The 23577-nt window shown below is 38.0% G+C and overlaps 2 protein-coding genes across 2 annotated transcripts in view; both read right to left on the bottom strand.

Annotated features, from left to right (window-relative positions):
• Positions 1 to 1914: 1914 nt before the first annotated feature.
• Positions 1915 to 3675, bottom strand: LOC140237347 (uncharacterized). The gene has a single exon (XM_072317284.1). The coding sequence runs from the start codon at positions 3415 to 3417 to the stop codon at positions 2194 to 2196; it is 1224 nt and encodes a 407-aa protein (XP_072173385.1). The 5' UTR covers positions 3418 to 3675; the 3' UTR covers positions 1915 to 2193.
• Positions 3473 to 23577, bottom strand: part of LOC140237050 (uncharacterized) — an 87682-nt gene continuing 67577 nt past the window's right edge. Inside the window, exons 4-6 of the mRNA XM_072316991.1 lie at positions 6683 to 6775; positions 3601 to 5060; positions 3473 to 3484 (exon numbers count right to left, since the gene is read on the bottom strand). Of these exons, the coding sequence (XP_072173092.1) occupies positions 3473 to 3484; positions 3601 to 5060; positions 6683 to 6775 (1565 nt within the window). The remainder of the gene's footprint in view (positions 3485 to 3600; positions 5061 to 6682; positions 6776 to 23577) is intronic.

Genomic DNA, 23577 nt, shown 5'->3' with positions numbered 1-23577 from the left:
TGTAAAGAAAGAGTCAAAATTTTGCATTAAACTGCGCATAAATTAGCATTTAAATTAGGGGTGTCGAATTACATTGAAATGACTAATATATTGGAAAAATTCATTAAAAAAAAGGAGAATGCTTTTTTCATCTGATATTGCTGTTAGATATTCCTGATAAATATCCCTTTCATTCACCACCAGCACATAGCCATGACATATCACAAAATATGAATGAATTTCATATTTTCACTTCTCGAAATGGATGATAAATTTTGTAGGCATTATTTTGAATTCAAATAAAACCACTTTTACATATTTTATCATATTTCACTTTTGCCAAAGAGTGAAGAGGCGAAACTTTCAGGAATAGGTAACAGACATATAGTGGCCATTATTACAAATTTTTATGAAATTAGGGCTGGTACTTTGGAAGATATTATATTTTTCATCTAAAAAATTATCTGTACAGTTTGACCTTGAATGTGCGCACAGTGTTTGGATCAATTCTCATATTTGTAAACACAGATAGAAGAATGAATGTGAGATTTATGATGACTTGAGTTGATATCCAAGCTGTGACACTCAAACAATGACATATTAAGCCAAAATACTATGTTTTTGCTTATGATATCTTTAGAAATTGAACAAGCATTGAAATATGAACACGGAACACTTATCATATGACCTTCATGCAGTATTACATGGGCGTGTATCGGTCTTATTTATGCTCAGCAATTTGTAAAAATATAAAAAAATAAGTTCCTATTGCTCAAATTTGCTAAAATTTTCACACAATAGATTTCTACATATGTACAATTCATGGTTAAAAAAACAAGGATATTCAATAAGGGGAAAAGATTCTTTAAAGTAGTCAAATCAGGATATACCTAACTGAAAGTACTGAAAAACGGCTACACTTATTTTACTCAGCATTTGAAAATGGCTCAAAACTCAAAACTGGCTGAACATTTATTGGCAAACAGCACACCATATTGTAGTGTGTCTTCAGTACTTTCAGGAAAAGCGAAAAAATAAGCTGTTTCTCCATGTATAGCTGTACAGCATGGGTTAAAAGGTCACAATGTCACAAAAATAAGCCAGCATTACACTCCTACCAGGATGGGACTTCAGACCTTATAACTTTCTCCAGCTGAAAGAACCACTGTTTTTTATTGCATGCAAGCAATGCCAGGAAAAAATCCATTAATTTGATACCAAACACATAGGGGTAGACTTAAAATATGGACCTCAAATCTTGATTTTACGTAAGTTGTAAAACGCTTTTTTTGACGCATTACGTGGGTTTTGGGGGACTTTTTGGTAATTAATCTTTAATAATTAACAGTAAATGAGAAGAAATTAGCTATTGTCTTACCACATGTGATTACTGATGTCTTGGCATGCTGCATGTGAATTTTTAAGTCAGTTGGTGCATTCTTTTAGAAGTTACAATTTTTTAAAGTGAGAAAGTCATGATTGCATACCCTGATTGTGCTTATCACCACAATGATGCATGATATCAGACAATTTGGTAAAAATCACTTAATAAAGCTCAAAATGGGCACATTTTTGTGTAAATATTCTTTTTAGTGTCCTGAGCAAATATAAGAGAAAAAAAATTGTGCCATCAGAAAGAAATTCTGAAGTATTTTATTGTTTTTTAAATTTCTTATGTATTTTCCGACTTAATGTTTTTCACTGTTTTTTCGATGAAACTTGTCCACGACATTGCTCTGAACAAGAAAATATGTTATTAATTGATTTTGATCAATAAAACCCCAATATAATCATGCTTTTTATAAAATTTGCCTGTAAGCACAGTTTGCATTGAAATTGTACACGAATTCACGTTCTTGAGCAATTATTCGTCTGACATGAACATATTTATGCGCAACTTCAGAATTGCACACCCGGGCATCGCAAATTTGGTGTCAAAAGATGCGGGAGACTCGAAAGAAAATAGTCATGAAACATCGCGGCGATAGCTTTTCGCGTTAGCGATACATTGCGCGGAACGTCCCGGCCTAGTTAGGGTTAAATGTCAAGATACCTCAAGTGGTTCTAGGCTATGTTCTCCACAAAATCAATTACAGGCAGATAGACAACCAGAAAACATAATGCCTCCTGCAAAGACTTCACCAAGGAGGCATAAGAAGGTAACTTTGGAAACTTTTTCACTGAGAGGGGCAGAAGTCACTATTTAGCCATGTGCTATGACATAATGATTTGCATCAGTGCCTCAGTAGCAATCATATTGTCATCTACATTGGTTGAATGCTGTGGCAGTGACGGTGCAGTTGTTGCTGGGGGCTGGAGATCCTCTGACACCTGCACTATCTTTGGACCATCCTCACCTATTCCGTTGGCTGTCATAGCACTGGAGACAACATCAAACTGGGCTAGTTGACCAGAGATAACAGAACTATGGACTGGTTCCACCGTAACTGCTCTCGGGGTTGATGGCATCCCAACTGTGCTGAATGTACTTTCACTCTGGGGCTCTTGCTCTGTATTGGGTAGACCCTCTGTAGGAGGAGGTTCATTTGTTGGGAGGACTGATTTCCTCGGTACCTTGCGCTCAAGGTGAATACCATGTTTCTTAAGGAGGTGGTGTCTCAGACTAGGAAGATCAACAAATTCTTGCTCACACTCAGTGCACGGGTGTGGTTTCCTACCTGTGTGGGTGAAGTAATGCTTGTCAAGATTTGCTTTCGTCAGGAATGTCTTGCCGCATGCCTCACACACATGGTTCCGAATATTTTTGTGCCAGTCTGTATGCACCTTCAAGTTACTGGTAGTGCGGAATTTTTTCCCACACAATTCACACGTGAATGGTCTGATATCAGTGTGACACTTCTGATGGGCATAGAGATGCGAGCTTCGCTTGAAGCCTCTGCCACAAACATCACACTTATATCTGCACTCCGTGCTGTGAACACTGTCACAATGCTGGCTCAGGATTCCCTTGGATTTGAAGCTCTTGCCACAAATTTCACAAAGATGAGACTTTTCAGTGTGGACGTTTCTTTTGTGAGTAATAACTTCCGAACTTGTAAAGAACTTTTTGTGACAAATGTCACATTCATACTGACGTTCAGAGTGGAGACGCATATGGTGCTTCAACGTTCTGAGGTCATAGTAAACTTTGTCGCAGTGATCGCAGGAAAACAACTTATCCTTTGTGTGCTCTCGATTTAAATGAGCTTCCATTGCTCTCCGGGAACCATGTGGTTTTCCACATACTTCACATGCATATTTGTCTCCATGTATATATTTATGGGCAATGAAAGTTACCTCATTGTGAAAAGTTCTTTGGCATATTTCACATTCAAAAACTTTGCCATTTGCCCTGTTTTTGTGCATATATTTGATATGTAACCGGTAGTTTGTGAGAGTGTCAAATACCTTGTTACAAGTACTACAAGTATATGTCATCCCAAAGTGTTCAACAGAGATGTGTCGTCTGCGGTAATAATCTGACTTGAAATGTTCACCACAAATACTACATTGGTGGGGATTTTTATCATGATTCTGTGTGAATTCAGACGAGCTGCTTTGAACACCTTCTGTGGACTCTGTGGGGGATATTTTGGTAACTGGTTCTTCACTTGCTTGTACCTGTTCCCCATCTTCACTTTCTTCATTCGGGTGTGCTTGTTTCCTGTCTTCACTTTCTTCACTTGCTTGCACCTGTTCCCCATCTTCACTTTCTTCATTTGGTTGAGCCTGTTTCCTGTCTTCACCTTCTTCACTTGCTTGTGCTTGTTTCCTGTCTTCACTTTCTTCACTTGCTTGTGCCTTTTCCATGTCTTCACCTTCTTCACTTGCTTGTGCTTGTTTCCTGTCTTCACTTTCTTCACGTGCTTGTGCCTTTTCCATGTCATCACTTTCTTCACTTGCTTGTGCTTGTTCCTTGTCTTCGCTTTCTTCCAGCTTTGCCTCCATTTCCTTGTTCACATCCCCATGCTCTGTGGTGGAGAGAGCAATATCTGCAGTGTGCCCAACTGCCTCTCCTGCTGATTCTTCCATTTGGGAGTTGGCTTCAAAAGTAGTATCTCCGTTTGTCTTTCTAATGTCTTGAAGCTTTATGGATAGTGTGCGCAAGTTTATTTTCTCTCGTGGTACTCTCCCACAATCATCTTTCTCATCAGTAGCTGTCTCATGGTGTTGTATCGTATCTTTCCAAGTCAAGTCCATCAAGATGTCCATATCAGTACACTCCTCTAGCTGACTAGTGCTTGAGGGAGAGTTTCTTCCACAGTTCCTAGATGATCTAGCAGTTTTCCTCTTGTTAGCATTCTTTATGTTCCTTTTCTTTCCAAGCCTGTCCAGTTTACGTGACTTCAGCGCCCGCTTTGACCGTCGTTTGCTGGTCTTATCCTTCTTCCCATGAACCTCAAGTTCTCGGTACTTTGACAGTGTCTCTGCAAGAGTTAACTCATGCTCCTCTTGTAGATGTCTGATGATAGGTTTCTGGCCTTTGTGAGTAAAGTCACAGTGATCACAAGCATAGGTCTTCATCTGCTCTCTTCGGCCTGACTTCCTGACTGTATAGATCTGGCTCTTCTTATAGGGTATATCGCTCAGAGGAATCTTGAGATCCTGGAGTTTTGCTAGTATCTCTCCAAAGGGAAAATTATGCGCCTTTTGGAGATGTGTGATCATACTTTCCCTTTTTTTGCGAATATGGCCACAGTGGTTGCAAGCAAAGACTGATGGCACACGCTGCGCAGGACATTGCAATCGATGAATATCCCAGTCCCAGGTGTGCCTAAACCAGGCATGGCAGCTTTGGCACTCCTGCCCTTTGTCAGTTCTATCCTCTCCCTCAGCATTCTCTTGTGGGGTTGCCTCCTCCTCACTTAGAAGGTCTTGATCCCAGAGAGCATAGCCATTGTCATCACTGGCATCATCATCCATAGCACCACTACCATCTCTCATAGAAGCCCCAGGAGGGTTGGTGGGATATTCAACACTTGACTGTACAGTTACTCCTGGATTGTCATCTTTGGTCTCAATCTTAACATCAACTCCAGTAGATATCCTTTGCCTGCTGTCCTTACTGGCAGGAGCAAAACCTGGAGAGATTAACAAACAATAAACAACATACCATTCAAATATTCACAGAACACTGACATTAAACTTCACGACACTACTGAAAACATTGATCATCACAGTGTATCTGGGGTAAAGATAATCGTTTGTCCCATGAAGAAATCATAGGTGTGAAGTACGATGCTTAGCTCGCTGCTACTGATCTTTGTCAGGTACAATGAAACATGATGGATGGTACATGCAAGTTTTTTGCAGACCTAGTTGGGAGCCCACTGCCAACTGGGGCAGGTAGGTTAGTACACCATCCTGTGTCCACTGGTTGACAGTCTAGCTAATCAGCTTCTTTGCGAACGTTGGAGGTGGAATCTCATCAGATCTGCCTTAATGCTGATGGAATTTTGTTGTGTTGGTGAAGGTAAATACAGCACATCTATGATTCAGGGGAACCCAATGGGCATATCCCTATTGATATTGCCTTTTCTGAGTCAAATCTGGATGGCTGCCCTCACTCTTTTGGTATACCAGTGCCATGCTGTGTGTATGCAATTCATGTCGGCTCAGTCTGGGTGCTGCGGACAGTGTAATCCGTTCATGCCGTGAGCAGCGCAAGAACTTGGGCGAGGAAGTGGGACAGATCACATGCAAATGATCCTAAGCATGACACTATGGGGTGGAGTGGAATGAACTGCTTGTGAATCCTGAGCAGACCATAGATTCTCTGTGGCTGATTCTGTTTTGCTATGCAATCTGCAGTATACAGGTGCTGTTGTCTAAGCTTCCTTTCTTCTGTAGCCAAATCAAGGGGGCTGTGAGTTTTTTCGGGAGAGGGCGTCTGGAGTAATGTCATTCTGAATCTCGCGGTGTCCGTTGACAGGAGTCTGTCATCTTCCCTTTGTAGTTGCTGGCATTCAATACCATAGTACTTTGGTCTTTGTCAGCAGGTTGCACTATGGTATCTCAGATATTCTTGAGGCATTCCCAGGCTCTTTGAATATCCCTGGCAATGTTGGGTTTCAGAGGTTTGGCTACATGTCAGGTCACAACTGATGACCTTCCTGATTGAGACCTTGATTTCTGTGCCCAAGGTCCTAGTGCTGGATTCTTCTCTGGTAACAATCTCTGTCACAAGGATCCACTTCGAGGCAATCTTGAAACTCGTGCCCTTCTTGAGAAGTTTATGCAGTGGATAGGTCACATGAAAGCAGGCTGACCATTCATTTCCTGGTGTCGACAGTTCATTTAAGCATAGTTACCCATTAAGCTCAAAAAGATCAAGAAACTTGCCCTGCTGTTTCTCCTTCGACTTCTGGAACATGTCTGGGTATATGATGTCATGTAGTCATAACTAGTATCTCTTCGCTGTCATGAGGTAACAGCATGTAGCAGCTTATCCTGACTGTCAACCAGCAAACACAGGTTAAAAGTTTGAAAACTAACTTCATCGAATAGAGAAAAACCCAGGACTTAGTCACTTGAAATTAATGAAATTAATTGACTTACGCAAATTAATTGAGTCATTTCGACATGGACAACTAACAGTTCAGACTGATGGAAATGATGATGGGAGACAAGAGATATGGATGCTAGTGAATACAAAGGAGAAAAACAATAAATATTGTGGAGATGACAACATTACAGTACTGACCTGTGATTTTAGACTTGTTCTCTTCCACTGCTGACTGTACTTGAATGCTTACAGCTCCCGTGTGGTACAGGAAATGAGCAACAGCCTTTTGGTCTTTAATACGTCAAGATACCAAGACAGAGTGACAGAAGCATAAATTTATTTCTGTCAGATGAATGTTAAAGGCATAATTTACCATTTGCAGATGAAACAAGAAAGCAGCATCAGCGCTTTAAAATGGTTCCAAAATGTGAGTTCAGGGTAGAAACAATCACTGTAAAAATTTAAATCCGTATAATCAATGTTAAGTATTGTTAAATAGATAAAATGTGAACAATATCTATAATAAAAATGTTGCCAGACTAAACCGTCTACAGTTATGGTTTAATGAGAAACATACTGATATCTCCTTATATTTTAGGCTTTATTGGGAACATTTCATATGGTACATATGTAGGATGTTTTGTGATACAACAGACCTACACATATGCATCAAATGTGATATCTTGAGAATTTTTAAAATCACTGTTCCCAAAGGTAAACAGGACCTTTAAAGACAGCCAATCCCTTTTGCATGCAAATTTTTGAAAAATTGGTGAGAACACTTCGGTATTGAAGAAAACACTATTTGGAAACCTCCTGTTAATGTTGAACTCAAGAGGGTCTTTATTTGTTTAGTTAAATTGACCGTTAAGATTTGAATAATTTTTGCGAACTTCGCAAAAATTACAAATCTAAATACCAATCTAGTTTTACAGACCTGTGTGATGCACTTAGTTGTACATGTAGTTCATGTAAGTGGTGTGTTGTTATTTGCCATTGATAACAAAGTAAGAGAAGCTAGTGAATTCTTCTTTTCTGACAGCTTTAACATGCATATCTGTTGTTCGAAGTATAAGTATCATATTACAACCACAGGAGGATTAATGTATGCAGCTGTGCCTAGTACACAGAATACGTTATGGTGAGCGTTTGGTGCATTATTTGAATTTTAATGGAACCTTCAAATATCACAGAAATGTTATAGATTTGCAATAGTCTTGTCATTCTGGTGGAATGTATCATGTTCTGTGCTATTTGGGAAGGAATGCAAAAATGAAAGGCCATCTTTAAGGCTGAAACTTTGCCAGTAGAAATCACTATATTAATTTATCACTGATTTTACGACTCCGTGCATAACCTTACATTACATGGCAATCATAAGCACTTTGCTTTTATACATGCTTTGCTGCAAAATGTTCAGTGAGCACAAAGTTTGTATATATTGCAACATAAGTCAACCTTGTAAACACCTGAAAAGCACATTACTTAAATTGACTAAAATATCAGTAAGAGAAGCGTCACATTTGGGATGGTTCTGGAAAGGAAATTTAATAAGGAAGATGTTTTTAACTTCATGAAAGAAACTTCTCAAATATAGAAGCATGAAGGTAAGTAGGTTTTTGTTTGTGTGTATTTTTTTAGTGCTGCAGTTTCTGTTTAATATCCTGTTACAAGGATAACTTGTGTCTGTGAATATATAAATATGACTTCATGTTTTCTTTGTATGTTGAATTTTCCCTTGACTTTGCCAATTTTTGAACTTATGTGAAATCAACTGAGGCAAGGTTGACAATATACTGTACGAGCTGAAATTTTCGCGTACAGATATTTTCGCGAATTGCTACTTGGAGGACATTTTCGCGTGCTGTTAATTTCGAGGTTGTGAGGGTCTAACTGAACTTAGTTATTTGCGAGTTGTTATTTTCACGGTTCAAAGGCGATTCGCAAAATTCGTGAAAAATTCAGCTCGTACAGTATTACACGGACGTTAAACTTGCATTAATGCTTTTTATGAGTACTAAGCCATAAGACACAAAACACATTTAAGCAACATATGCATTATCAATGATACCGTTATGTAAACCCAATTTCAGCGTATCAGGGCAATTACCCCCAAGGGCAATACCCCCTAGGCTAAATACTGGTTAGTGATAAGGTTAGAGTAAGACTAGGGTTAGGGTCAGGTGAATAATTTGCTAGTATTACATTCAAGAAATGAAAAGAAAAGGGGGTGTTTTGATGGGGAAAGTACAAATCCAACATTCAGTAATATTGTGAACCAGACTGAGACCAGATTTTTACCCAGATAACTCAATTGGTCAAATGATCACCAAATTGCAATTTTGTCTCCCCATAAACTGCACTGTTTTTTTTTTTTTTGTTGTTGTTTTTTTTTGGTCCATCCAGGGATCCCTGGAATAACATAAGGCAACAAGGTCACTCACCTTTGTCAGAGGCATTGTGGACCAGCAACCTCTCACCCACTGCCTTGCTCTCTGACATGAATAGTGCTGCAATGGAGTTGTGAGTGGCATTCCTGAGTAGGATCTCCCAGATATTGGGGGCTCCTGAATATGAAACAAAGTAATTTGAAAATAGTTAGCTCAGTTTTAATAAGGATGATTGTTGTTGTTGTTTTTTTAAAACCACATACTGTTCTTTGAAAGATCTTCTTTTTCCCCCCGAGACAATGTGCACAGGACTGGAAATAAATGTGGACTGTTACACTCTATACATGAGGCACAGAAGATGATGAAAAAAAAAAACACCACTTTCACATTTTCATGATTACAAATCTTGTGTTCTGGACAAGTAGAATAAATGCTATTCCATCCTCTAGAATTTACCATTAGGCTGTACTGTAACAATGGTCAGGAGGGCTAATGGGTGAAATGGCCTACGTATGTACTTTCTGTGAAGTATGGAGGCAACATCCGAAGAAAAGCAATCCGACAAACAGCTCTGTTTAGAAAATTTTCAACCACCGCAACCTGCTCACGCTACAGGGTATACAGCTCAGACCATGGGGTACATACATGTAAGTACTGTAGAAGTGGATATTTTCGCGCGTCCAATTTTTCGAGCTTGGTCGGGTCAGAAGAGTTTCGCTTCTTTTTAATTCCATGGAATCAAGACATCACGCACATGAACACATGGCAAGCAAAAACATTTGCGTGCTTTTATTTTCGCGCTAGTTTCTGGTTGCGCGAAAATTTCCACTTTTACAGTACGGTAAGTGAAAGCCATGCATCATTTAGCTAGCTTAGCACTCGAGCAATACATTTGTGTAAAGCACTGTAGACTTTCTTCTGCTTCCATACTTGTGTTGTTGCCAACTTATCTTTCTTTTCCCCTCATTATTGGTTCACAAATCATTTGCTCTTGTTCAATCTTTCTTCTTTTTAATTTATCTGTGATTGTTTTTGTTTTATGTACCTTTTAAAATAAGAGTTTTCTGTCCATACCTCTTTGCTTTAATAATTGCTTGTTATACAGTAGATCTATAGGTCTAAATTCAATTGTTATGGAAGCATTTACCGGTAATCATTTGTTGCATACTATTGAGTTGACAATTATGAGGACCCTTACAAGCTTTGCTATTCTAGGGTCGCCTCATCTTTCTTCTTTTCTTTACTTGCTAGCAAAGTGGCAATGCAGCTATCCACTTACAAAGGTCTACTATAAATAAGGGTTTAAATAACAGCCATGTTTGTTGTTCTCATGTTAACGGACACATGTATCATTCAAATGTTCTAGTTGCTACAGAATGAAAGAAGAGCTATGAAAAGTGAATAAACTTGAATCCGCCTCTTGTTAGCTGTACGGTTGGTACTACTGTAGATCGATGGTACCGTATCTGCCTTTCTTGTTGGGCTTCCTATGTAACATCGGTAGGTCCTGCATCATGTAATATGGTCAGTCCCCGAGTAAATGTCTACTTGGGGGTTGACCATGCTACATGTCCCAACATTGAATATTCAAGAAGCCCAAAAAGAAGAGACAGGTATCATTGGTATAGGTTAGTATCGAATGTAACAAGAAGCCTTGCTAAATCCACAAAACATCCACTATTAAAAATGTAGAAATACATCAAACCCCAATGTAGAGAATCACCTATAACAAACTAGAAATTGGACATCGCCCACATAATGTAGCAACCCCCAATAATGTAGAAAAAATTTCTCAAATATTATCCACAATTATTATACATACAAGCCACTTTTTCGATACAATAAAACCATGTATCAATATTCCTGCAAGGGGTTTGCTCAATGACATACAATACTGTTAGCATAATACCTGTCCTATACATTTTACGTTACCCGTATCAATGGAGAAAAAGAGTACAATATTGTTTCCACTATTGCACTCTGCTGTCAATATCGCACTCAAATGTTTCTTTATACGCGTGCGCAGTATCGCTTGCAAAGAAAGCAAAGTGCAGTGGCATTGCGCGATGAGGTTGAGAAATGCCATAGGAGTACACGTAAATCGTCTGTGCTCTCTGCGGCAGTCGCTCGCTGATATGCATGTACTGTACTGTACAGTACTGTGCGTAGATACACGTCCATGATACAAAGTTGAAAGGTTAGATTTTGTAAACAATATAATGGTGAGTGAAACCCTTTTTCATTTTTTTTTTGAAATTCGTGGAAAGTGGTTTGTATGTGTGGAAAGTGGTTTGTATGTATAATAATAATAATACTGGATTTCTTTCGTGGTATATCAGATATATTGCATTCATCAACATGAATATTGCAATATATCTGATATACCACTCAAGTGCATCCAATATTATATAATTATCATCTATATAGGACGTTTTAGCGGCGCATTAAAAACGTGTATTGTAGTCCGCTCAATTTTTACCGTTCAATATCAGAGCATATTGAACGAAACGCATAGGCCAACGTATTAGTTCCCCATAGGCTATCGTTGTTACTTGCCGTTCAAGATTATACCATATTCAATTCTGTCTCGTCTATTGCGCGAGCGCTTGCTGAATGCGCAAACGCTTGCTACTAGTGCGCGTCGTTTTTCTTACAATTCACAAGCGCGCAAGCATCTTGCTAGTTGTTTGTTTCATGTACGCAGTTTTAGGGGCTTCCCCTTTTCAGCGCTGGGATGTGACTGCCGAGTCAACTTCAAAGACGAGTAGAAGCCGGGTAATTTTGTGCTCTACTTGATTGTATAGATGATAATAATTATATTGGATGGCCTTGATTCATGGACTACCAGGGAATATTGCACTCGTTAGGGCCAATATTGCACTCATCTTCGATTCGTGCAATATTGGCCCTAATCATGCAATATTCCCTGGTATCCCATTCATAGCCATCCAATATAACATAAATGTACAAACAGTACAACTGTTTTTAGCTTGTTAATGTACTGTAGGTATGCCTACCTACCTGAAGTAGACCTATCCCGAGTGTGTGGCAGCATGCAGTGTGTGCAGAGATTGGCGGTATGCATTTAACATGGTGTGCTGCATGACTGTGTAATTGTGCATGCATTCATGCATGTGTGCGTTTGTGTGTTTGTGATGGGGGGGGGGGGGATACAATTCAAAAAAATGCAATGAAAGTTATCTAAAACCAAAAATGTATACACATTTGTAACACTCGCTAACATTAACATAACATTAACAAGTACAGAAATGAAGACTTCGTGTATTGCTGCTTGCTTGCTTGTTTTTTTTTTTGTTTTTTTTTTGTTTTTTTTTTTTGGGGGGGGGGTTTCAATGCCCTCCCTTTTAAGTTAACTTTCATTGCATGTCTAACCCACTTTTCTTGCAATTAGAATCAACATACAAATTACAATGTACTAGAAACTCTATGTAGGCCCTACATGGTTCTACTTGAAAGATTTCAGACCAACATTAAGGTGATCAATAGATCAGAATTTGCGACCGACCAATGCATCAAGGTTAGAGATTGAAATTTTAATTTACACAAGTTTTAACACACTGTTCGGTAGGATCCAAGAGTTTCATACTCCTTTTGTTAGACAGAGAAACTAGTCTCCACCAGGCCGCAATATTAAAACCCCACTGAACTTGGACCCTACATATATTGTGGTTGAAAATTCCTTCATTATTTTTTCTAGCATGGTGACTAACATAATAACAAGACAAGAGATTGTTTTCCTATTTATGCCTTATGGTTTCTAAGAACATTAAGATTCATGTTGTTACTATGTAAGAATCTAACGACCGTTATGGCGTTAAACTACGATCTAACATCACGTGATTTGTGCATTGTGGGCGATTCCTAATCCTTTAGTATTATCAGGGCGTATATTTGTGGGTCTAACGGGCCACTATATATGTCTAAACAAGGGACAGAGTTATCGGTCTAACAGTTAGCTCGGCACCTTCTTCTTGCTTAATTGGTGCTTGGTATGGTGCTGCTGCTGGTGATGGTGGAACGCATGTACGCACTCTACATCCCACTACACGCCGCTGCTCCGGCAGACACGACAGCATACGGTCCCGGACCGGATTAGCGCCCCAGGCGGCGCGATGCACGAGCCGGTACCATCTACGGTACGTCGTCCGCCTGTTTAACATATTTTTAGAGGAAGGGGTATTGTCAGGCATTTTACGTGAATACTCACCATCTCCCTGTTCCACTGGATTCGACATTACATTTTCTTCTGTACAGCACCGAACCGAACTCCAGTAGAGATTGTAGAATCTACATTATTTCAGTGTCGTTGTGGTCTCCATTACGTCCTGCTGTAGTGTAGGCCACCGATGATGAGCGGCGAGTGAGTGATTAGTGGAGCGCCCTCTGTTGTTACGTTCAGTTTGGATGCGACGGATCGGAATTTAGCTGTGCACATTCAAAATGAAAACACCACCCCCTCCCCCGAAAAATTGAAAGTAAATACAATGTAAATTTGAGAAAAACTGGGTGCATTTAGTACATCCCTGAAACTTCCCCCTTCTTGCATGACCTCTCAAACAAACTACATTCACCATGCGAAGGCATTACATGTACGGTTGTACATGCAGCCTTATCTGTGCGCAGTCAGTAACCATATATATATATATGATACATGTAATGATTATCCATCTTTCTCTTTCCAACTTATTCTCTCTGCATTGCACATATTTCTTCTTTCTACTCTGCATCTCTCTCTCTCCTTCTGACATTATTCTCACAACCGGGGGACAGAAAGCTAAAAACAGAGGTCGAGGTCCACTCCCTCTACAAACTATAAGTAGACCATGGCTTATTTTCAAGTTTTTATTGTAACAAACAACATTCCACTGGTCTACCTACAAAAAAAAATGGATTGAGATTTCAAGGAAAAAACACTCCTTTTTTTATTTTTCTGAAAAAAGGAAAATCATGAAAATGCTTGATTCAGCATAAATCAGAGAAAGACTGAAGGATTATCTTGAAATGTTTCAAGAATTTTGTCTAACATATACCCGGTAATTAATATTTTGAGAAAGTTAGGGGTCAGTACCATTTTTGGTTCAGGAGTAATGTCTCAAACTTGAAAACTAACTATGTAAAAATGGCCACTCTAGTTGTGACCAAGACCTTGTTGGTCATAAAAAAGTTTGCGCGCGCCAAGACTACTACATGCACCACTGGCACTGGTGGTTGTAGCAGTGCCAGTGGTGTGTGTAATAGTCTTGGCAAATGCAGACTTTTTCTTTGAAAAACATGGGTTTGTGCCTGCAAACTAACTTTTCATACCAAGTGGTAGCTCAGGTGACGCTGATCGCTATTATTTCAAAGAAGATTGTTCTGAAGCAGATGCAGAAGCAGAAGATTGCATCACAGCGTACAACAAATCAACCAGATCAAAATGATTATAAATGATCAATGAAAGAATACCGGTACCAAAAAAAAAAAATAAAAAAATAAATAAAAACAAAAGCATGCACCCCCTCGTCCCCCAAAAGCAGCTTGCAAGATTGAGCCTTGGCCAAAGGGAATTTGCAAAAACATATAAAAAAGGGACCATGGAAGATCTCCAAATCACACCATAGATGATTGACCCCTGGAGCCAATTAAGCGGCTAGGTGGCTGATCAACTTGCTCTATATTGATTGGCTACAGTATAGAAGGCAGATCCCATCATTGTGAAGTTGGAGGTATAGTGTATACAGTGTGATAATGTACAGTAGTTTGATCGCATACCCAGTTTAAGAATAAGTATGCTATTACAGCATGCCACATGCCACACACACATTCAACACAAAACAACATCATACAACACAGTGCAGCGGAGACCTAAACATAAAAAGATCTGCTAATCTGGAAGATGGTATATCTCCCTTTTCTGATCACTAACACCAATTTGGTGTCTTAATTCCAACCAACCACCAATCCGGGCCACTGATACGCCTACAACAGAACATGTAAGGTGGGGGAAAAACAAACAAAAAAATGACAATTAACACTTTCAATTCAAATTCAAATTTAATTTCACATGCTAAAAATAAACATCACGTTCACAATAGAACAGAAGAGAAATATGTACAAACATAGCATGTGAGGGATCAGTAAAGGCCATATGAAGCCTATCGAGACCGATTCCCTTACAATCAATAAATAGGTCGCAATTTCCATCAAATTTACATCAAGGAACAAAAACAACAAAGAAACATCACAACAATAACTAGAAATGTCGCTTTGGCGACTGGTATGCCTCCGCCATAATGCATGATTTTCCCAATAGGTCTAGATAGTACATGTGGACACTGTGTGATTACATTTTCACAAAATTGGCAAAATATTGGAAAGACAAGTTTGTCACAAATGTGTTGAATGTTCACCTTCCTTGACGTAGGTTTAATTGGATGAATAAGAGAGCATGTATCTAGGGATTTAAGGACTTTAACTTGACTTTGACCCATTCATACATTTAGGCATTGAGTAATTTTCAAGGTACAGGTGTGGAGAAAAAGTGAAATTTCTGAATTGAATAGTAAATTGTTACCATTTTCATCTGGCCCTTGACCCTAAAATTCATAAGATAATTACTTTCAGGTAGAACATGCATAATATGTACTAAGTTTCAAGGTAACTTGAGCCACTTCCGAGATATGGAGGAAAAAGTTAGTTCAGCACTTTCACTTGATCTTTGACCTTTTGACCTTTGAGGCAAAAAGAGAAAAAAAAAAACTTTCCAGAGAATTTCTATTAGGTTACACACGCATACACCAAGTGTAAAAAATAACCCTGCTGGCATTGCATAAATATGAGGGTAATAGTAAAATTTTGAAGTCTTGCACTTGACCATTGACCCCTGACCTTTGACCCCATGAACCCTACATTCTCTAGATAATCACTTCCAGTCAGTACATGTATATACTATGTTCCATGAAGATACCTTGAACAATTTTCCAAGGTACGGAGAAAAAAAAGAAGTTTTAATATTTTTACTTGACCTTTGACCTCATGACCCAAACTTTCACCAGAGAATCTTAATTGGGTAATACATGTATACACTAAGTTTCAAGAAAATATCTTCAGGCATTCAATAGATATGGTGGAAATAGTGAAATTTTATGTATTTGTTGACCTTTGACCTCATGACCAAACTTTCACCAGAGAATCTTAATTGGGTAATACATGTATACACTAAGTTTCAAGAAAATCTCTTCAGGCATTCAATAGATATGGTGGAAATAGTGAAATTTTATGTATTTGACCCTGACCTTTTGACCTTTGACCTCATGACCCAAACTTTCACCAGAGAATCTTAATTGGGTAATACATGTATACACTAAGTTTCAAGAAAATATCTTCAGGCATTCAATAGATATGGTGGAAATAGTGAAATTTTATGTATTTGACCTTGACCTTTTGACCTTTGACCTTGAGCATGTACACCCAAAAGTTGATAGGCACAACTTCACCCCCTAATACACATACATGCCAAGTTTCATTAGGATACCTCAACAGGTTTCGATAGTTACCTTGTCCACAAAATTCATTACGGACGGACGGACGGACGGACGGACGGACAACCCGAAAACATAATGCCTCCGGCACCACTTCGTGGCGGAGGCATAAAAAAGGGGAAAAAGTGGCAAAATTATTACAGTAATTATTCAATTGCACTTTGCATTAAAAATATTGGGTATTTGCATTTTAAACATGACAGTGTCGGACTCTCTTTAATAAAAGCTGGTATAACTCATTCGGGCATTTTGCTCCAGTGTATCTAATTGTGGTCTTTGAGAACTTATATCTGTAAAAAGGCAAACATATCTCGACATATGGGTATAACACTAACCCCTAGGAGCCCACCATTCAAATACCCTTCACCACTGACAATTACCAGTGGCGGTTCTAGAGGGGGGCGCACTGGGTGCGCGCACCCTCGTTATTTTTTGTTAAAACAAAAGAGACAATAAGAAAAAAATGAGATGAAACCCAGAAGTAGCACCAAAAATATTCTTCGCATCATCTCCCCCCTCTATGAAATTCCAGGATCTGCCCTTGGTTACCTTTCACTACCATTTCACTACCCTTCCATACTGGTCCTGGTACAAGTACCATGTGATCGCAATATATGGAATCTCCACTGCACATGCATGTACAATATATGTACCTGTATCATGTCAACTCAATTAGCAACCACATTACAAAGAAAGAAAGAAATTTTGTCCTGTATCTTCAGATTTTTTTTTTTTTTATTGCTATAAACTGTCCTGAAAATTTTTGATCATTCAGTTCTTTTACATTTCATTTACATGAACTAAAGAATGAGTTCATCAGAACTCATTCTTTTTCCCACATTGGACCAAAAGCTTAGAATGATATCCTTGTTACTGTTTGCCAGTCATCCTCTGTGGAATCATTTAAAGGGGAAATCCAGTCCACATTTAAATTAGTCTCACAGGAAAACTTGAGAATGACAGAAGGAACGGATGATTCAATTTTGATAGTTATCTGGGAATTTTTATGGATTCCATGAAGGATTTTGGATATTTTGGCAGGTAGGGTCAATGAATTTGGGAGTTCAAGCCGCACATATTTAAAGTTTGCGTACATGCACTAAAGTATATGCTCTACTTTTTGCCAGGTCGGTGAGGTGCCATGCAGCTGAAAGTTGATGATGTAACAAAAGGCTTCTACTGGTATATATTGGGAAATCAGGCGATTTTTAGCATGTATTTACGTGTATGAGTGGATATCACTAATCTCTATGGAAGAACAAGATCGGTGGTGGAAATGAGCTGCTTGGCGGAGGCCTGCCCTCTCAGAGTGCTTCTCTATTTATCATCATCATTAGGTGATCCGAGTATCCTCTCGGATCACCTTCTGTATCTGTACGGATTCTTTGTTGGTGGTTCTTCTTATTCTTCTTCTTCTTTCTTTATTTCTGGACAAATTTTGTGTATCGATTAGCTCAGAAAGTATTCTTCCTATCAATGTCAAAATTATACCATATATGTATCATGTCCCAAAGACGACGGGTCTAATAAAATCATTGTGATCAGTCGACCGTGACGTCACTATGACGTCATTATATGAAAACACATTCTCAATCATATCTCATCAATGGAATGGAATTTTTCAATGAAATTTACGTCACATATATTTCAAGTTATGCGGATTCTACTCATATTCTCAAAATTCATATTTTCTCTTAAAACGTGCGCGTACGCGCGCGTTGAAAAATTTGTATGCTCAAATCGAGCTCAAATTTTTTTTGCACACGTTTCAGACCATTTGGAGCATTTTTTGAAAAATTGAAAAAATTGGACGGACGCGTACGCGCGCGCACATATTCGCACACACAGCTCATATGCAATGGAAATTTCCCGTTTTTTCACACTTATCGTATGCCTAAAATGTCAAGGAATATTTCTACCAAGTTTTAAGTCAATCCGACTCAATATGACGTCATACGGGCCCGTCAAAGTTGAAATTCCGCGCGCGCGTCAATGGCGATATACAGTGCAACGATGCCAAAAAAACGCCAATTTTAAATCCGATTTTACTCGTCAGGATGGACGGTGACCCCCCATTTTCTTTACATATTCTGAAAGCTGATGAGTTGTACAAGTCATTTCATGGGTTGGCAATGCTGGAAAAATGATTAAAATATATCAAATTTCTTAATAAAGTTAAAAAAGTAAATTTTCAAAATGACGTCATCAAATTTCAAGTTCATTCAAGTATATCTCACTTATTCTTAGTTGATTTTCGTCTAAATTTCAATATGTTGTAGCTTATTAAATGCTCTTTCAGATATATAATAACAACAATTTGATTGGATGACGGCATCACCTCGTAAAAAGGGATTAAAAGTAACATTGTTAAATTTGACCAGTTTACGTGTTATCTCTATGGGAGTGCAGTTTTTCTGGAAATGAAAACTGACATGACTATCTTTATCGAGCACTAGCTCACTTATGCTTCGGTGAATTTCTCCCATATTTTAGTATGTTGTAGCTGAGACTTTGGGCTATCGTAAGTGTGCCCTTCGTTTTTTCATACGGAGTCGGCATCATGCCCAAAAACTTGGTTGAAATTAAAGCTTATCTTCCATGTATTTTCATATTCCTTTCTTTCTGCAACTTTCTTTGCAATAACTCAAGAAAAACAAGCTCTATCAGCCCTATATTTTGCACATGTTTAGTTTATGTCACGTACATTATTTCATAAAATAACAACTACTTGATCGGGCAGCTTCTTGGGTATGTAAATTAGGGTCAAAGGTCAAAAATGTTTCATCCTGTATCTTGGTGAATACATGTCTTATCTTTCCCATCTTTTGCATACGTAAAGACCATGTTACAAGAATCATTTCACAAAATAACCACTTTTTGCTCAGACGCCATCTTGTCTGTGCAAAGTAGGGTCAAAGGTCATATGTACTTCTTTCTTTATCTTCATTATGACGTGTTATCTCTATGGGAGGGAATTTTTCTAGATGTGAAAATTGACATGATTGTCTTTATCGACGACTAGCTCAATTACCCTTCGGTGAATTTCTTCCAGATATTAGTATGTTGTAGCCAATGTAATACTCTTTAAGTTTTGTTAATCAAAGTTTTAATCGGATGATGTCTTCACCACTTGAAAATGGATATAATGTAACCTTGTCAAATTTAACCAGTTTACGTGTTATCTCTATGGGAGGGAATTTTTCTGGAAATGAAAATTGACATGACGGTCTTTATCGAGCACTACCTCACTTACTCTTCTGTAAATTTCTCCCAGATTTTAATATATTGTAGCTGAGACTTTGGGCTATCATCAGTGATTCTCCATTTTTTCATACGACGCCGAGATCACGTCAAAAAACTTGGTTGACATCAAACTTATCTTCGATGTATTGAGATATTTCTTTCTCTCTGCAACTTTCTTTGCAATAACTCAAGAAAAACAGCCCCTATCATCCCCATATTTTGCACATGTTTAATTTATGTCACGTACATTATTTCATAAAATAACAACTACTTGATCAGACACCATCTTGGGTATGTAAATTAGGGTCAAAGGTCATAAATGTTTTAACCTGTATCTTGGTGAATACATGTCCTATCTTTCCCATATTTTGCACACGCAAAGGCCATGTTACAAGAATCATTTCACAAAATAACCACTTTTTGCTCAGATGCCATCTTGGCTGTGCAAAGTTGGGTCAATGGTCAAATATACTTCATTCTGTATCTTCGTTATAGTGTATACCGAATTTGGTAACAAAGATAGCTGACCTGACTCTCTTTTCTAAATGAGAATCCAAATATCACACGTCCAATGTCTCTAAACACAGATGAAACCTATATGGTCATGCCTATTGCGATCAGGACTCGAATCATTAATTAAAAAAAAATCGGATCACCTAATTTGTCAGTCTTGACAAATTCCAAGTCTAGTGTTAAACTTCCCGTTGTCAGAAAAAAAAGTTCTTTCTCCTCAAATGTTGTGTAGAGGTTAGCTCAGAAAGTCCTCTTCATATCAATGTCAAAATCATACCATATATGTATCGTGTCCCAAAGACGACCCATCAAGTAAAATCATAGTGATCAGTCGACCGTGACGTCACTATGACGTCAATATATGAAAACACATTCTCATTCATATCTCATTAATGGAATGGAATTTTTCAGTGAAATTTACGTCACATATAGTTCGAATCAAGTTGATTCTACTCATCTTCTCAAAATTCATCTATACTCTGAAAATGTGCGCGTACGCGCGCGTTGATATATTTGTATGCTCAAATCGAGCTCAAAATTTTTTGCACACGTTTCAGACCATTTGGAGCATTTTTTGAAAATTTGAAAAAATCGGACGGACGCGTACGCGCGCGCACATATACGCACGCACAGCTCATATGCAATATAAATTTCCCGTTTTTACACTCAGATCGGATATCTGAAATGTCAAGGAATATTTCGACCAAGTTTCAAATCAATCCAACTCAATATGACGTCATACGGGTCCGTCAAAGTTGAAATTCCGCGCGCGCGTCAATGGCGATATACAGTGCAACTATGCCAAAAAACTGCCAATTTTAAATCCGATTTTACTCGTCAGGATGGACGGTGACCCCCCATTTTCTTTACATATTCTGAAAGCTGATGAGTTGTACATGTCATTTCATGGGTTGGCAATGCTGGAAAAATGATTAAAATATATCAAATTTCTTAATAAAGTTAAAAAAAGTAAATTTTCAAAATGACGTCATCAAATTTCAAGTTCATTCAAGCATATCTCACTTATTCTTTAGTTGATTTTCGTCCAAATTTCAATATGTTGTAGCTTATTAAATGGTCTTTCAGATATATAATAACAACAATTTGATTGGATGACGGCATCACCTCGTAAAAAGGGATTAAAAGTAACATTGTTAAATTTGACCAGTTTACGTGTTATCTCTATGGGAGTGCAGTTTTTCTGGAAATGAAAACTGACATGACTATCTTTGTCGAGCACTAGCTCACTTATGCTTCGGTGAATTTCTCCCATATTTTAGTATGTTGTAGCTGAGACTTTGGGCTATCGTAAGTGTGCCCTTCGTTTTTTCATACGGAGTCGGCATCATGCCCAAAAACTTGTTGAAATTAAAGCTTATCTTCCATGTATTTTCATATTCCTTTCTTTCTGCAACTTTCTTTGCAATAACTCAAGAAAAACAAGCTCTATCAGCCCAATATTTTGCACATGTTTAGTTTATGTCACGTACATTATTTCATAAAATAACAACTACTTGATCGGGCACCTTCTTGGGTATGTAAATTAGGGTCAAAAGTCAAAAATGTTTCATCCTGTATCTTGGTGAATACATGTCTTATCTTTCCCATATTTTGCATACGTAAAGACCATGTTACAAGAATCATTTCACAAAATAACCACTTTTTGCTCAGACGCCATCTTGTCTGTGCAAAGTAGGGTCAAAGGTCATATGTACTTCTTTCTTTATCTTCATTATGACGTGTTATCTCTATGGGAGGGAATTTTTCTAGATGTGAAAATTGACATGATTGTCTTTATCTACGACTAGCTCACTTACCCTTCGGTGAATTTCTTCCAGATTTTAGTATGTTGTAGCCAATTTAATACTCTTAAGTTCTATTTATCGAAGATTTAATCGGATGATGTCTTCACCTCGTGAAAATGGATATAATGTAACCTTGTCAAATTTAACCAGTTTACGTGTTATCTCTATGGGAAGGAATTTTTCTGGAAATAAAAATTGACATGGCGGTCTTTATCGAGCACGAGTTCACTTACTCTTCGGTGAATTTCTCCCAGATTTTAATATGTTGTAGCTGAGACTATGGGCTATCGTCATTGATCTCTACAATTTTTCATACGACGCCGAGATCACGTCAAAAAACTTGGTTGAAATCAAACTTATCTTCGATGTATTGAGATATTTCTTTCTTTCTGCAACTTTCTTTGCAATAACTCGAGAAAAACAGCCCCTTTCATCCCCATATTTTGCACATGTTTAGTTCATGTCACGTACATTATTTCATAAAATAACAACTACTTGATCAGACACCATCTTGGGTATGTAAATTAGGGTCAAAGGTCATAAATGTTTCAACCTGTATCTTGGTGAATACATGTCCTATCTTTCCCATATTTTGCACACGTAAAGACCATGTTACAAGAATCATTTCACAAAATAACCACTTTTTGCTCAGATGCCATCTTGGCTGTGCAAAGTTGGGTCAATGGTCAAAATACTTCATTCTGTATCTTCGTTATAGTGTATACAGAATTTGGTACCAAAGATGGCAGACCTGACTCTCTTTTCTAAATGAGAATCCAAACATCACACGGCCAATGTCTCTAAACACAGATGAAACGTATATGGTCATGTCTATTGCGATCAGGACTCGAATCATTGATTAAAAAAAAATCGGATCACCTAATTTGTCAGTCTTGACAAATTCCAAGTCTAGTTCTTATTATGATCATTATTATCATTATTATTATCATTATAGCAATCAGTTCTTATTATCTTCTCATATTAACATATACCAATTTTGGTGAGGACATACACCATACAGGGTATACGTGTACAATGTATATGGTTTCCATAAATGCAATGCACTTCTACACATTGGACAACGCAAAGATTTTGAGTGCAGTTGAACTTGACATCAATGACTGATATGTCGCATAAATGACAATCAATGACAATCAATATAATGAATTATACACAAACAACAGAAAATGTAATGCACATTTCAACTTAATCCTCAAAGATGGTAGTTTTCTTCTGTTATAGTGAAATTACCAGATACCGGTTGGTTCTGATTTTGGTACCGGAATTTTTACTTTGTCAGTCACTGCGGAGTGCATAATAAGCGGAGTACATTGCACTCATTCTCCTAGGAACAATAAGACATTGGATGAGCGAAAAATAGTCTTATTTGAAGCTCCTCGAGTTTTGATTTTTGCCCTATGCAATAGCGCATGCAAAAAAAAAAACTAGAAATGTCGCTATGGCGACTGATATGCCTCCGTCATAATGCATGATTCTCCTAATAGGTCTAGATAGTACATGTGGACAATGTGTGATTACATTTTCACAAAACTGGCAAAATATTGAAATGACAAGTTTGTCACAAATGTGTTGAATGTTCA

This window comes from Diadema setosum, chromosome 13, assembly GCF_964275005.1.
Source record: "Diadema setosum chromosome 13, eeDiaSeto1, whole genome shotgun sequence".
NCBI classification, from domain to species: Eukaryota; Metazoa; Echinodermata; class Echinoidea; order Diadematoida; family Diadematidae; genus Diadema; species Diadema setosum.
Note: the sequence above shows the minus strand (reverse complement) of the source record. Positions and strands in the feature narration are given on the sequence as shown.